Raw genomic sequence first — 15,527 nt, 5'->3', positions numbered from 1 at the left:
CCGAGTCACGTGATGCCAACCGACCACATCTTTTTTCGGACTGCTCATTCAGGCACCGTAACATAATTGGAGGACAGCACTTGTGTGAGCTCACAGATGCCCATGATTGGCTATAGAGCTTTGATTGATATTAGAGCGCCTCAAATCCCACCCTGCCAATCAGCTCTTACTAGGCTCCCGGCTGCGAGAGGCAACACCTGAGAATTAAACCAGCGATTTCAGGATGATAGGACAAGCACTTTACCACTGCGTCACTCGGGGGGCTCTATCATTAAATATTTTATATATTTTAATATTTATTTATATTATTAGTAAAATGTATTTACAGTATTTACATTGGAAAGTGTACTCCTCAGCTCCTGCATTCTCCACATGGCTAGGTTGGGCCATGAACGATCCACCATTGGAGCCTTTGTTGTCAGGGCAAAGTTGAAGGGGCAATGCAGCTTTTGTAGGATAAAATTGACACACAACTTAAGACTCTCCAAGATGGCTGCCCAACAAACCCTCTGCCTATAATTGGTAAAAGCTATTAAAAAAACACCGCTTCAACTTGAAACTTGTCCACTTGGAATTGTCCCCTCAACTACCAGTTCTTTTGCTTTTTGTGAAGCAATTTCAAATCAACATTAAATCTATAACACTTCCCATAATGATCACTGTTTTGAGACATCAACATTAGAATTATTGCTAACATTAGCATGCTAGCTTTATACTAAGCTCCTTGCTTTTGTGCTTGCAATTTCAGTCCAAAATGCATTTACTTCTGATAGCAATCCAGCATTTAAGCTCCTACCACATCACTGATGAGACAGATGTAGCTACTTATGCATCAAAGCTCCAGTGCAAACCTACACAGACACAGAGAACTTCTTGGATGATTGATTACATTTCTGTTTATTAGATTTTTCCTTTCTGATGCTGACAGGGATTCCCCCGAGCTGGGAAGTTGATGAGGGAAGAGTAATAAGGGTATTGAAATGGAGCCATATCTCTTAAAGCGGAACTGAAGTCCGAGAGCAGAACCACTTCATACTGAATAGCTCACAGCGTGCCCGCGTTATGGACTTAATTAAATAATGACAGCGTTTTTCAGCGAGAATGCGGCTGAAATTGGAAACATGAGGCCAGTGATTAGAAACAGAAGCGTTCTGTTGGAGAAAAAAAAAGAAAACAGCACACTCACACAACCACATGACATTCAAAGCCGTCCTGATTTTTTTAAAAGCTAGAAAATATAACGAATTACAAAACGTATAAAACCGAAACAGTGACGTGCATGGCGTGTTCCAGTTTCATCATTCGAGCAGCTCGATTGCTCTGTAAACATTTTATGTTTTAATAGCGCTGTCTTGGCAGACGCTCATAACCAAAATGGATTGTGAAGTCCTGAGGTTTCCGTCATCCGAGCAGAAACAAGTGCGAGAAAGTCTTACAAAGAGGAGTCGAGTCACAACGATCATGAAATGTGAGCAAAGCGTGTATAGATAGTTGCGCAGTTCTCCTGATCTTATGAGGTCCTTTCTGGTGTTATACGCGAGCATCAAGTGACTTTATTACTGTCAGAACTATTTTCTCTAAATAATACAAAACGTGCCTTGACAGCTGAAACTGAATTCTTGCATGTTACTGAAATGTAAAACCATCACAGGCTGCGTTCACATTACAAACCGCATTGTTTGTTTCAGGATTTTTTCCGTCCAGTCGAATTTGCATGTCATGACGGTTCACCTTCATTATTACAAGTGATGTTTATCTGACTCGAACGCGGATGCGCACATCGATATATCTTTGCTCATGTCATCTGTGTTAAAGCATGCTGTATTTGTGCGATGTGATTTTAGCAAAAAAATGCTTGGGGAATTGGGCAGAAGGACAGCGAGCAGTTAATCGCCTGTATTTGCTGAGGTTCAGAATTAGAAAGAAAGCCAGACGCCTTGCTTTAGCTCTTTTAGCAGCTATTGCTAGCGATGCTATAAAATCGCCGCACTACTGATGCTGGCTGATGACATATACCGGATATATCTGATCGGACACCACATACAAGGGTGATTCTTTGACATCAGATTTGTGAGTTCACACAGCACTAAAAAAATCTGATTTGTGTCTCATTCCATGTATACATTTTATATTTACACATATATTTTATACACATATACATCAAAACTGAGTATGTTGTAATATAGTTGTAAGGACATTGCAATGACATTACTGTTTATGTTACAAATACTGTACCTATACAACCTCGATACATTCAATTTTAAACCATTCTATCCCAAAATTAAATGATGTGAGAAAGAAAGAAAGACAAAAAAAGGACAACGGGAGCGAGGACAAACTAAACAGCTTGGGCTCTTTAGCCGTAATCGTTATTCATTACGTTGTGAAACAAACCGATCTGTCCACGGCTCCTTACTGTGGCATGTAGGATACAGGAACAGCTGGCGTGACACCACACACACGTGGGAAAGTCACTCGGATCATCTGTGGCCAAATATCGCAGCTGTGATGCCAGTGGCGTTCATCCTGCACATTCCTACACCCTCTCAATCTGGAACAGTGACTGCCTTCTGTCCTCCGCCCCAAACTCAACTCAGCTGGACCGAACTGCAGGATCTTCATTAACGAGGTCACTCAAAAAGGCTTTCTTTCACTCAATATTCATCCACTTTAATTACATAAGACCAGGCTCAAGAAGGGCAAGAGAGTTGCATAAACCAGATATTAATCAGCGAAGTGATGGATTTCAAATAGCCTTTGGCTAAAATTGCTCTGTTACATGAAAAAAAAATCATAATTATTAGTTGTTTTTTTTTAGCATGCAACTTCACCAAGTGTTTAAGTGATCTCTGTTCATTATATTTCTTTGACAAAGTTGACGGCCCAGCACTATCCTTCCAGGTTTTGATAATGTGTTAAAGGGTTCTTAACGCAGTTCTTTCTAAAATGGTGACTTTTTTATGCCATTGTATGTTTGATTGAAGCATGATATGGTTATAGAAGTGATTGTCTTTTAGCAGTTATATACTTAATAATCACTTGTTCATCTTACCCAGTCATACACAAAGAGCTCGAAAAGAGGCGGAGTCTATGAGGGGTGTGCTTACTTTTGAGGAGATCCCGATATTCGGTTGAGTCAAATTTAAGATGTGTAATATAAATAAAACATCCGTCATTCTAAGTCTTGAGATTCCAGTAATTACTGTTTTTTTTTTATCTTCCATCATAACATCATAGAGTGGGGATAAAAAAAAAAAATAAAAAGAAAAAAAATATATATATATATTTATATATATATATAATTATAATATAATAATAATCCTACAAAGTAAACACGAGGTAACCGTAAGAAGAGTGTGTAATGAGATGAAATGAAATGATGGATGACTTTTTTTTCCTCCTCTCAATACCGTGGATTTTCAGTTAAAACACGTTGGACGTAGTCATGAAAAATGAGATGCTGGAAGAAAATAATCATCATCACCGTTATCATGACTGAGGGTTTTACTGCGCAGTGGATTTGCATGAATGAGTAACGGGATGAACACACACACAAACTTGTACCAGTGTAAGAGTTTATATGAAAGCGATACGCTGCAGCTGTGTTCATGTGCAGAACAATAACACACCAATTCCTCAGAAAAAAAGTATTTTTAATCTTTTGAAATCTTTTCTCATTCTTGGAGGCATAGTGCAGGCAGAGAAATAGCACTTCTATACAAAAAAAAGAAACTAGAATAAAATAAAAAGCATTTTTTTCTTTAACATGTTTTTTGTCATAAGACTGCAAAAAGGTACAAAAAATAAAAACTGTACAAACAAGCTTTTTACAAAAGCAGAGGACTTCAATCGCACAATGTTTTCACATTTTTCTTTTTTTTTTTTACACTTTTTAAACACAGACGTGTGCTACATCGATTTAGGTTTTAATCAGAATGTCAGGTTTGTATAAAGCCGCTCTCGGGGAAAGAGTCTGATTTAGGCAGATGCGTCTGATACGACCGATACAAGACGTGATGTGATGTGACTCTCAGTTCGTGTCTACGTGACATGGGTTGGTCCCGTGAGTCTCGGCTTCCCGGTACGTCCTAAGGAAGTCTGTGTATCTCGGCGCGCAGCCGAGCCAGGCCTGGCCGAAACGCACGGTGCCGGTGAAGAGGAACTCGCCCTCACCGGGTTTCACTCTGCACTCGTGCGGCATCAGGAGCTTCCCCGTCCAGACCTTCACCCGGCCCCCGGTCTGTGTGAACACCTCACTCTTCTGTCTGTATACACGAGACAAAGTGACGCCCACTGACGTCTGATCCTCCTCCTCTTCCACGCCGAGGATGCTGCCACGTCCCACTACACACAACCACACAACCACACGTATATTAATACACTGCACATGTTCAGCATTCTAATTAGTCCATGATTGATTGTCCATGACTAGTGTACAGTAACACACTCGTTCTAATCAATTAATCATTCTAATCAGATCATATAATTTCTCTAGCAACAGGCTGCAATATCAGTGATATGTAAGGAGCTTATAACATATGCTTGTAACATGCATTATGTAGGGAAGGAGACTCCTGTGTCAGAAATGAATGCGTGTAACACACGCTTTTAGCGTCAACGTGATGAGCTGCGTGTCACATGTCAGGGAAAGTGATAACTTTATCCATGTAAACATAACTCTAAAAATAATCTGTCGTTGATACAAATCGGAATTACTGACCGATAGATAAGGAACAAGAGGAATAAAACACTTCAGGATGTGCTGTTAAAGGCTACAAAGAATCAACTTCATGCAACCTTTTTTTTTAACTGATTATTTTCCTTAATTTTATGCAACTTTATTGCAAATCAATAAAAAAGGCCGGGGCTAAAACTTGCCAATTATGTTCAAATATGTTCCCTAATGTGACCTAATGTAACAAAAAACCCTTTAAAGCCGGCTTGTTGCTCAGCTTTGATGTTCTCCTGAGGAACAGCTGAATATCCTTTTACAGCACAAGACAGTTTATTTCCTCCATTTATACGATTCTTGATGAAAGGCGTGAATATGTATACCTTGGAAATGAGAAGCATCAGGTGACTAATTGTAGTTATTAGATTAATTTAAAAAAATGTTCAGATGAAAACATATAGAAGACCATTTTAAACACTGGGCAGAAAAATAATAATAAACTCACATTATGGAAAACAAAACAAAACAAAACATGGATGCTAAGGTTGTAGTTATACCTTTCTTGCTTATTTATATAATTAAAAATGACTAACCATATCTAATAAACAGTGTGAAAATGCTGTGAAACTTTGTTTTGATCGTTTAAAACATCATGTCATGTTCTAAAAAGAAAAAAATATTTCTTCTGCTCCAGTCCAGTAGGTGGTGGTGTTGCACCAAATCACTCAAAAATCCAAAAGAAGTACAAAAAGGCAAACTCTTCCAAAACACAGATATTTTATGGAAGATGGAAGCGTATGAGTGTGTGAATGATGACGTGCAGTCTGATGTATTCCTAAGGTTGTTTAAAAACATTATTCGGCACACGTTGTGAGAAACTTACCGAAGTCACTCGTGCAGACGGACAGGAGCAGCTCGGCGTCGGTGCAGGGCTGACACGGGGCTGAGGGGAGAGACAGAGAGAGAAAGAGAGGGGGGTGAGAAACAAATGCAAATACAATCTAATCAACATTTCTATCAAGTTAATGTTTCACACACACACACACACACACACACACACACACACACACACACACACACACATACACACACACACACACACAAGTACAGCTAATAAGACCCACCTCACACAAGCACTGGTGTGTATTCAAGAAATCTATCTCACCCATACATACATAACATGCAAAGTAATTCTTATACAGTATATACATGTCAAATTTTGTCTTTGAATGAGGAAGATTTCTGATTTATCTAGATGAAACACCACAAAACTTTTAAATAACAGTGTGAAGTACAACAAACTGACGGACCTAAGCGGAGAAAACTCAAAACCTGAGGAATGAGGATTTTATGAATTAGAAAGACAAAATGAATGGATGAATGAAAGCATACTGTTTGTGAATTGTCACGATAAAAAACGTGAATAGGCTAATATATCCTTGCTAATTATCAAATTTATATAATACATCTAATCTCTATGTAAACCACTAGTTCCTGCTTTCTTTTTCTGCTCAATGTGGTGACGACTAAACCACCAGCCACCAACCACTGACACCATTATACCACTCTGTGGCTTCTCAGCCCAGTTACTCGTTCTGATCCATCCGTGACCTGAGCGTCGTACATACAAACAAATCGGCTTGAGGTTGATCTGGTTGCTGTACGACCCAGACGAGTCACCGATCCAATGCAATGCGGTTAAAAGCGGTTTAGGCTAAACACCTAAAGAAGGAGGAAATAGTAAGCCAAGTGGAAAACTTTAAGTGCTGATGTCACGCAGAAACCCAACACCGACTCTAGATCAGATACGAGAATGACGATACGCCGACTAGCGCTGTGCGATTTCAGCAAATTCCTTAATCAAACTGAACAGACTCAGCACTCTACTTCTGATTAAACACTGAGATTTTCTGTTTGATTCATTTTTGTCTCATGCAGTTATATTTCTTGCCTATTTAAATAATTAAAAATGACTAAACATAAAAGGTTTTTGATTGTTTAAATCTCATGTGTTGTTTAAAAAAGAAAAAAAAATTTTTTTCCCTTTTGCTCCACACTCCAGTCCAGTAGGTGGTGGTGTTGCACCAAACCACTCAAAAATCCGAAATAAGCAAAAGAAGGCATACTCTTGCAAAACATAGATATTTTGTGTTAGATAGAAGCGGTTCATATTTCCTGCAAAAGCCGGGGTGTATTTTTGAGAAGTTCATCAATTTTAGACGATTTAACGTTTTTTATTTGACGTAAGTATCTGAATAGAATAAGAACAAATTAGAATTTTTTAAATTATTATTAAACATTTATAATATATTTCTCACACTCATACAGGTCTTTATCCTTCGCTGGATTTTGCCTGCAGTGGTGTCTCCAGTCATGACCAAAGCGTTCTTGTACCATGCCTGATTTTTGTCTCAGGCTTGAGTGTTACAGATCAGGAAGTGCGTCCAAAGACTGCTCTCTCAGCAAAAGTACTAAGAGTCTGCGGTTAAATGTGGCGCTCCTCCCTACCCCGGACAAAACCACATTAGGTTGGTGCAGGTGGGTGAAGAAGCAGGAGGGAAGGAACTCGAGACATGGCTTAACCAGTTTACAGGTGATTTTTTTTTCCCGCCCTTTTCTCCTCATCGTCACTCAGCGCCTCAAAAATGACACGAGCCTCCTTTCGATTATGCACGGGGTTATTTCAGGCACGCCACATCTACAAAGCCAAGCCAAAGGTCAACCGCTGCATGCACGGGGTCAGGGGTCAACCAGGCGTATGTTTAACCAACAAGCTTTGATCTCCTAATCCGGAGCGCTCGCCGCCGTGGCGTCTTGAAAAAGGAACCGCAGGAATGGATGAGGATCTGAGTCAGCTAAACCACTTCACAGGACAGACCACGCGGAGCACCGCAACATCTGCGCACCACCGCATTCCTTTCTAATAGACTGAAGCTTTTTTATTTTTTATTTATTTATTTTTTTTGCAAGCTGCGCTCCGCTTTACATCGAGACCACTTCAGAAGACGACGACGAGTCAGAACAAAAAAAATTATAAAAAAATAAAAACAAGGATGAAATATTCTTCAAACATCTGGAAAGGGACCGGTTCTATGACTCGGGCCCCACACAGCAGGTTAGGGGCTTGAGGGGGTGAGGAAAGACAACAGTACGCTTGCAGAAAGAAAAACAGGTCACTTTACATGGCGAGGCTGGAGCCTGGGTCAAAGAGACTTGAGCAGAGCTGGCGAAATTCGTTAAAATAGAAGTGGATTACATTTGGATCACAGCTCACCTTGTAAAGACTGTAAATTACACCACTGAAAGCAAGCAGACATAGCAGGACTACAGAAGCCGCTCGAGTTCTTCTAAGCATCGTGATTAGCGACTGAGGAAGAGAGACACCACAAAAGTTCCTAAAAACACCAGATGTGACGAGTTACGCTGCTCCTGCGATCAGCCTGATGTGTAACACGTGCCCAGTGCAACCCGAATCCTCTTTAAAACATTTCTGCGGTGACCCATGCAAACACTGCTGCTTTCTGCATTCTTCAGTCCGTCTCTACGTTCATCGGTTCCAGCTTGACACGCCGACCTTCCTGAACAAAGCGTGCACCAGAGACTTGCTTTGATTGGCGCAGGAAAAATAAAGCTGCCGCACATCCTTGCTGTGTGAAGCCTGGTCTGGCTTTCAAAAATAAGGCGAGGTTTTCGGCACGTAGCGGCGTCTCGCTGCGCGAGGCTACCCCGGGGTGCACTGGGTCATTAGCAAAACAAACCCTACACGCTGTTTCAACGTCTGTTAGTAAGCACGGTTCATATGAGCACTGATACTCTCAGGTTACGGTTTACTAGATGGGTAAAATATATACTTTCCATTTTCTCCACATACGATTAGAAAGGGCAACACGCATTACTCGTCACGCTTTACGACTAGTTTGTTTATTAGCAATATGTTTTATTTGAATTTCCTGTCCCAGCTTTCAACTTTATAATGGTTGTAATTTGACTTATATATATATATATATATATATATATATATATATATATATTTTTTTTTTTTTTTTTTTTACAACAAGCTTTAGTTGTTATAAACACTGTCATAAAGACTGACATATAAACCTGCCAAGAGACGGGTCAGATTGTCATTATCATTACGATGCCTGTTACACTGTAATACTGTGGCAATGTACTGTAGTCTAAAGTCTCCCGTTTATAAGACATCTATGAACACCTCTGACAAGGCCAAAAGTACACTACGATAACTTATTTGCTCTAATGTCATATCAAAAACAAATTAGGTCAACCTGACGTCAAAGAAAACAAGACAAATCTTAATGACAAGTGGCATTTTTTTTCAATAAGGCTTTATGGATAAATGTTTATGCAGATTAATGTCTGTGCCATTATAGGCTTATGTAGGTCTTATGTAGGCCTATTACCAAAATCTCTACCTATACACTTTCATTAGCCTTTAAACTACACCGAGTTTGTTTTTGTCATGTCTAATCACTTCTACTATGGACGGTTTAATCTCATATTGCTATAAATGTCAGTTGTTATTACAGTTCGATATCTTGCCCTGAAAGTGTCATAACACATCACGCATGTGTTGTATGGGCAACAAAGAGCACACAAAAATCTAAAATAATAGAAGAAATCTTTACAACAGACAATTGGTGTAGTCTTCCATAAGTATTTGCCTGGGCTTGTGCGAGTTGTCATGAGCTTATAAAGGTCTAATGTAGGCTTATTGCTAAGATGCCAACCTTCACACATTTTCATTAGACTTTATACTTCATTGAGGGTTTTTTTTTTTAATGCACTGGTGCACTTAGCTGGAAACGTCTGTGGTTATAACAGTTTAACATCTTGCAGTGAACGTGTCATAACACATCATGCTTGTGTTGTGTTGGCAACACAGGGCATGCAAAACCTTTACAATGAGCAATGGAGTAAGTTGGTGTAACCTTTTATAAATATTTCCCTGGACTTATGAGGGTCTTATTGAGCCTTTCGAAAGCTAGATTTAGGTATAAAGCTTAGAATGTTTTTTTAAACTGTAAAAAGCCAAAAAAATAGTAACATTCTGAGGTCAATGCCTTCAAAGCGTCATAACCCAACGCAGCTTTATGAAGCCCAGACTAAAACGCACATAACAGTGACATTTATTAAAAGAACTGCATCTTCTTTACCTATCAGTGATTGAGGATCAGCACCGGGCCTGTGGTTGACCAACTCGTACTGGAAGGAGGTGATCCTTCGGCTGATGTCGCGCTGAGGCACAGCCTCGATGAACAGCGCTCCCTCTTGGATGCCGAAGCAGTGTACTTTGCCCTCGGCTTGCTGAGCCTCACGGAGCAGCAGCCGCAGCTTACCCATCCGCTCCAGGTAGATGTGAGTGCCGCTCGATTCATGGGACGGTTTGATGCACACGGAGAGATGTGCGGCGGACGGAGATGCCATGTTAGGCCGCAGGTTGACGATAATGGCGCCGGTCGGGTAGAGCCACTCGAGAGAGCCCTGAGAGCAGCGGAGGTAGACCTGCTCCACGTCACGCGCGTGGCCTTCATGGGTTAAACCGCTGCAACAGAGGAGGGAGTGGGCGGAGTCAGATATCATGATTTCTTTTACAACAATAAATTAACTACTTAATCCAGTACTTAAATTAGTGTTGTGCAATATGAGGATATAATAATAATAATAATAAAAAAGTCCTTCTTTCTTTTCCTTTTCTTTGTTTATTAATTTGTTCCTACATTTTTTCCTCTTTCTTTTTTATTTTCCTTTTCCACTTTCTTTTCTTCCTTCCTTATGGCCCTCCATCTTTCTGTCTTTCCTTCCAGGTCTGTGTCCTTCCTGTGAGAACTGTTTCATCATTCGCTTCTTCCTTCCTTTTCCTCTTTTTAACCTTTCTTACTTTCCTTTTTATTTTACACTTTCTCCTGTCCTTCCCTCTTTTTTCTTTCTAATTGCCTTTCCACCATTCATTCGTTCCTTTAAGATGTGAGAAGTTGTTTGTTAGTCAGTTTGTTCCTTCCTTCTCAATTGGAATTTTTCGTCCTCTTCTTTCTTCCATCCTTTGATCTGAGCTGTGAGTGAAAAACCTTCGTTTATTTGTTCGTTCCTTTATTTTAACCTTACTTCCTTTTTTTTTTCTTTCCTACTTTCTTCCTTCCTTCTGTCCTTCTTTTTGTCTTTCTTTTATTTTATCTTTCAAACCCTGATCCATGTGTGTGAAAGTATTTGCAGTGCATTCTGGGACAGCAGGCACTTTTTAGGCCGGTTAACAGAGACAGAAATGGTCTCAGAGTGTGCAATCAAAGAATAACAACGATCCTGACTAGACGTTTCCTGTAACTCGCTCGTCCTGCACATAGACGCCAGGTGGAAAATATCATCAGCTTTACTGTGTGTTTTTTACATTTACTCCTTCTCCTTATAAAACGTTCAGCTTTAAAGGAAACTCCACAGATTTAGATTAAACGCTCAAAGTGGTCCGAGTCTAAACCCGAAGCTAGTGGCAGAGGAATGTCTCTGCGGCTCTTTAATAACTGCTAATAACTTCACGTCCTCTGGCATGCGGTGTCGCGGCTGTCTGCATAGCGATACTGCATGACAGATATGACAGACTGCTGCAACTGAGCTTAGTGCTCATCTGATACATCAAATATAATCATTCCTCATGATGTCATGCCAAGGGAGAGAAACAGAACACCTGTTTGTTTAGACAAAAGCATTTTTAGGAGCACTGCATAATATTTAACACCCTCTAAATGACTAGCAACTGCAAAAAATTCATCGATACGGTAATTCGTAAATGTTACACGTCGCCCCTTTAAGTAATATTAAAAATTTTTCCTCTTAATCGTGATATGTAAAATGTCAATTCAGAGGCTGTCTCAGGGTTCCTTCCAAAATGTTATAACTACTACATACTTTTTATTAATATTTGGCCCTTTTTAAAATGATAGACTGAACCTTTAAACAATATCCCAGAAGCCCTGTCTAATGTTAGTTTCCATCGAGTCTATTTCAGGGCCAGAAAAGTGTAAACAGCGGCCTTGATGTAGGATTGTTTCACATCCTGTTAAACCCATACTAAGCTAAAAAACATTATAAACCCATTTAATTAATTGTACGGCCGGCCAAAGGCTAAGGCTTGTAAGCGCCACCCAGTGTCACGAGAGAGTACTGCAACGCAAATAGCTAGCCAAGGAAAAGAATGAAAAGCAAATTTTTGAAAAAGATTCTATAAAAATTCTGATTAGATAGAATTTAGCGAATTATTTGCTCATACCCTATGGAAAAATGTGAGGTCTGTCGATGCAAAACGCAAAAATATATATTATAAAAAAATACTTTTGGAGTCAGTGTGGTGAGATACACGAATAACGATATGTAACTGAAACAATTTTTTTATCATCTCTAGCTTCTACAGTCGTCAAATATATTCAACAGCAAAATTTAACATCTAAGATCTCCAAGCACTTCTAAATAAATTACACAGCGCCTCTTTAAACAAAATTTAGGCAGGTTTTTTAAACACTTCTGCTCAGCTGCTAAACTGTGAATGGTATAATACCATTCATTTATTTTTTTTTTTATATTAGTTTTTTTTTTTGTTGTTGTTCCCACTTTCCCACTGACTCCCTGGCAAGCTTGGCGACTGGCGCACGGCCTCGGCTCGGATTTTTGAAACACAAGTCAATGAATCCCGGGGATTCACAAGCCAACGGCACACGAGGCGAGCGCTGACACAGTAGCTGCGTCTCCAGAGCATGCAAGTGCAAATGCAGGTCACGCACCGCGCCTCCCCGTGCTTTCAGCCTCCTCAAAGAGCCTGGAAGCCCCCCAGCCTGCCAAAAAAAAAAGAAAAGAAGCAAAAAAAAAGAAAAAAGAAGAGGAGCCTCTTAACTGCTTCAGCAACGCTGCAACCCACCCCTCTCTCTTACACTATCTTTTTTCTCTTTCTGTCTCATTTTCTCCAAACCCATGGCTCACTTTCAGCTCGGAACCATCTGCCTCTCGTGCTGAGCCCGGGGTCCGGGTCCGATTCAGACGCAGACACTGAAACAGTAACGTGGCACATGTGCAACACAGAATCCCCCCGAGCGGCAACTCTTTAATCAGGAGAGTCACGTCAAGACCCCAAGCTTGATAATGAGATCCTGGCGTACAGCCCGGCTGATCAACACCACATTACTGACCCGATACTGAACAACACTCCACACACACACCCACACATACACACACACCACTTCTTTTCTTCTAAACAGAGCTATCAGCATACAAAGTCACTGAAAAGAGACACAATAGACAAAGCTGCAAAAATAAACGTTAATAAACGTTACTTAAACCTCATCATGTCAGGTTTACGGGTTATAATCTATCACACAAGACGTCACACCTCGTCTAAAATGTATGAAATGAAAAGCTGCAGAGTCCTCTTCCTTTCTACTGTGACTTTTTACTTTTGCTTAGAGAACAAGTAAAAAGTCGCCCCAACATCTCTGTGTTACAGGTTACAGCTGGCGTTACACGTAACGGGTCATTAACCTGCACAGACGTCGCTCTCTCTGCTGCTTGGTTTCACCCTGGTTACTGATTCCTCTGTTTGTAGTGACTGAATAATCAGCTGCAAAATGAGTCACACTGCAGGGTGGGGGGGAACTGCAGCGGGGGTCATATATTTTTTTAAAGAATGAGCAAAAAAATAAATAAATAAACATTATACACACACACACACACACACACCCCACTTGTTGATGTGTAATGTTTACTGAATGCTGTGCTCTGAATAATAAACCAGGTGTTTAAAGGGTTAATGAAAGGAAAAGGTGATGAGAAAATACGACTTAAAACTGCAAATAATGCGAAAATGCAGAACTAATAAATTTACTAATACTAATACAATTTATACATCGTCTAACCAACTATCCAATTAATAGTTATTATAATATAGAAATAATAGGGTATAAATGTGTTTATGTATGTATACATAACTTATATTTATAAAACACACACACACACACACACACATATATATATATATATATATATATATATATATATATATATATATATATATCTTTTTATAAATGAAAATAAAAAAATACCTTATTAAAAATAATACTACTAATGCTTAATAATAATAATAATAATAATAATAATAGTTGTTTTTTGTGATTGTTAATATCATTATTATTAAATGTATTACTTATTATCATTATTGTAATTATTGTTGTAAAACTTATTCTGAAACGTTTGTTTTTGATATAAACTAACTGTACATAATAATAATAATAATAATAATAATAATAATAAAGTGTAGACTCTCCCCACCTGCCCCTCCAGCTGCACTCGTCGCTGGAGTACTGCGCTCCAGCGGGGCGCCACAGCGCGACAGCCGACAGGAAGTGCGCCACCAGCGGCCACAGCATGATGGACGCACCGCCTGGATCCTCGCGCCGCCTGGCTGACTCGCCTTCTGCTGCTGTGCTCCTCCGGTGTCACGCGCAGTAAAGGAATCCGGGCGCCATCGGTTTAAATCCCGCTACAACATCGCGCTCGTTATCCGTTAAAGCGTCAAGAGCGTCAGCGTCCTGTCCCGTGTGCCCGGTGTGTGTCCCTCTCTCTTCCCGGCTGTCCGTTACTCCATGTCGGTGAGAGCGGGTCTCACTCAACCGCTGCCTCTCTGCGCGCGCCAGCTCGAGAACTGCAGCTCGAATTCCACACCGCGCGCGACGAACTCAATTTACTTAAAGCCCCGCCCCTTCTGCGCCGCGCGCGCGAGCTCGCAGCTGCACATGCGCAAAGAGAGTGAGATTAAAATCACCATAGCTCACTATTAAAGATTTATCTACAGTTTAAACGCGTCCTGTGTGTATGTGTGTGTGAACGTGTATGGTGTTTCACAAGTGAATAAAAGTCTTTCAGTTTTCACTTATAGTTAGGACGTAAAAATCTAATTTTATGGCATAAACTATTTTATGGCATGAACTATAGGTATCCATCATTGGGAATAGGCAGGCATTCTCTAAAGCTGTGTTCTGTTCCACAGTGCACATTAAACAGTGCTCCCTGCTCCATGAACTCTGCTCCTTGATCCCAGATTAAAGAACATCAGTTAAGTGACCATCCTTGGACAACACTCCTAACACTGACATCACTTCCTCTGCGTGACTGTGTGAACTATTGCGTTATCTTGGTACATACACACCTGGCAACTACACACCTGTTGCTGCTACTTTGGAAATTTCACCCTGAGGAAATTAAATAATGAATATTTATTTAAGCAAACTGATGTATTACAAAACACATCATATTTAGATTTTTATAATTTGTGATTAGATAACTTACAAATAATGATATATAATATTTATATAATATTTATATTATGTTCTTTTCGCTAATAATAATTGTTGTGTACAACTAATGCCAGGTCTCATGTAAGCGTGCTCCAGCAAGGAGCAATGAACGATGGGTAATTTCGCTTATCCTCTTGTCCAAGACTCAGTTTTGGGTTTAAGTGCTAGATTTAGGAATCCTTTGCACTCCATAAGCATTCAGACTTGTAGCTCAGGGTCTACTCTGCTGCGGGTGAAGAGCTCGGGGCCAAGAACAGTCTGTACCTCGTGATGTCTTGCTAAAACATTAGAGCTTGGATAATGCTGAGGCAAACCGTGTGTTAAATAAGAGTGTGTAAATGTTTGTCCTTTCATAAAAAGTGAACCAGAAACACAAGGGAGGCTGCTTCATGAGCATTAGAAGTTTTTGGCTAAATAAAGTAATTCCATGTGTTTTCTTTGTTAGCTGTTTGTCTTACTGACAAACTGTTGATCTTAGTTAATGTATTAAGTAACCAGAAATATAT

The 15,527-nt window shown here is 39.9% G+C and overlaps 1 protein-coding gene across 1 annotated transcript; it reads right to left on the bottom strand.

Moving 5' to 3' along the window:
- Nucleotides 1–3,632: 3,632 nt before the first annotated feature.
- Nucleotides 3,633–14,380, bottom strand: metrnla (meteorin like, glial cell differentiation regulator a). Its single transcript, XM_053492601.1, has 4 exons — nucleotides 13,997–14,380; nucleotides 9,847–10,235; nucleotides 5,556–5,615; nucleotides 3,633–4,344 (listed from the first exon to the last, which is right to left on the bottom strand). The coding sequence occupies exons 1-4, from the start codon at nucleotides 14,092–14,094 to the stop codon at nucleotides 4,031–4,033; spliced, it is 861 nt and encodes a 286-aa protein (XP_053348576.1). The 5' UTR covers nucleotides 14,095–14,380; the 3' UTR covers nucleotides 3,633–4,030.
- Between the last annotated feature and the right edge of the window lie 1,147 nt (nucleotides 14,381–15,527).

Source organism: Clarias gariepinus, chromosome 3 (assembly GCF_024256425.1).
Source record: "Clarias gariepinus isolate MV-2021 ecotype Netherlands chromosome 3, CGAR_prim_01v2, whole genome shotgun sequence".
Classification (NCBI taxonomy): Eukaryota; Metazoa; Chordata; class Actinopteri; order Siluriformes; family Clariidae; genus Clarias; species Clarias gariepinus.
The sequence above is the reverse complement of the archived record's forward strand: the minus strand, read 5'-3'. Positions and strand labels throughout refer to the sequence as shown.

Coding starts and splice junctions, on each gene's coding strand:
- metrnla (XM_053492601.1), bottom strand. CDS start 14,094: ATGCTGTGGCCGCTGGTGGCGCACTTCCTGTCGGCTGTCGCGCTGTGG. Junction 10,236..13,996: donor GAGTGCAGCTGGAGGGGCAG/GTGGGGAGAGTC, acceptor CCTCTGTTGCAG/CGGTTTAACCCATGAAGGCC. Junction 5,616..9,846: donor TGATCCTCAATCACTGATAG/GTAAAGAAGATG, acceptor CTCTCCCCTCAG/CCCCGTGTCAGCCCTGCACC.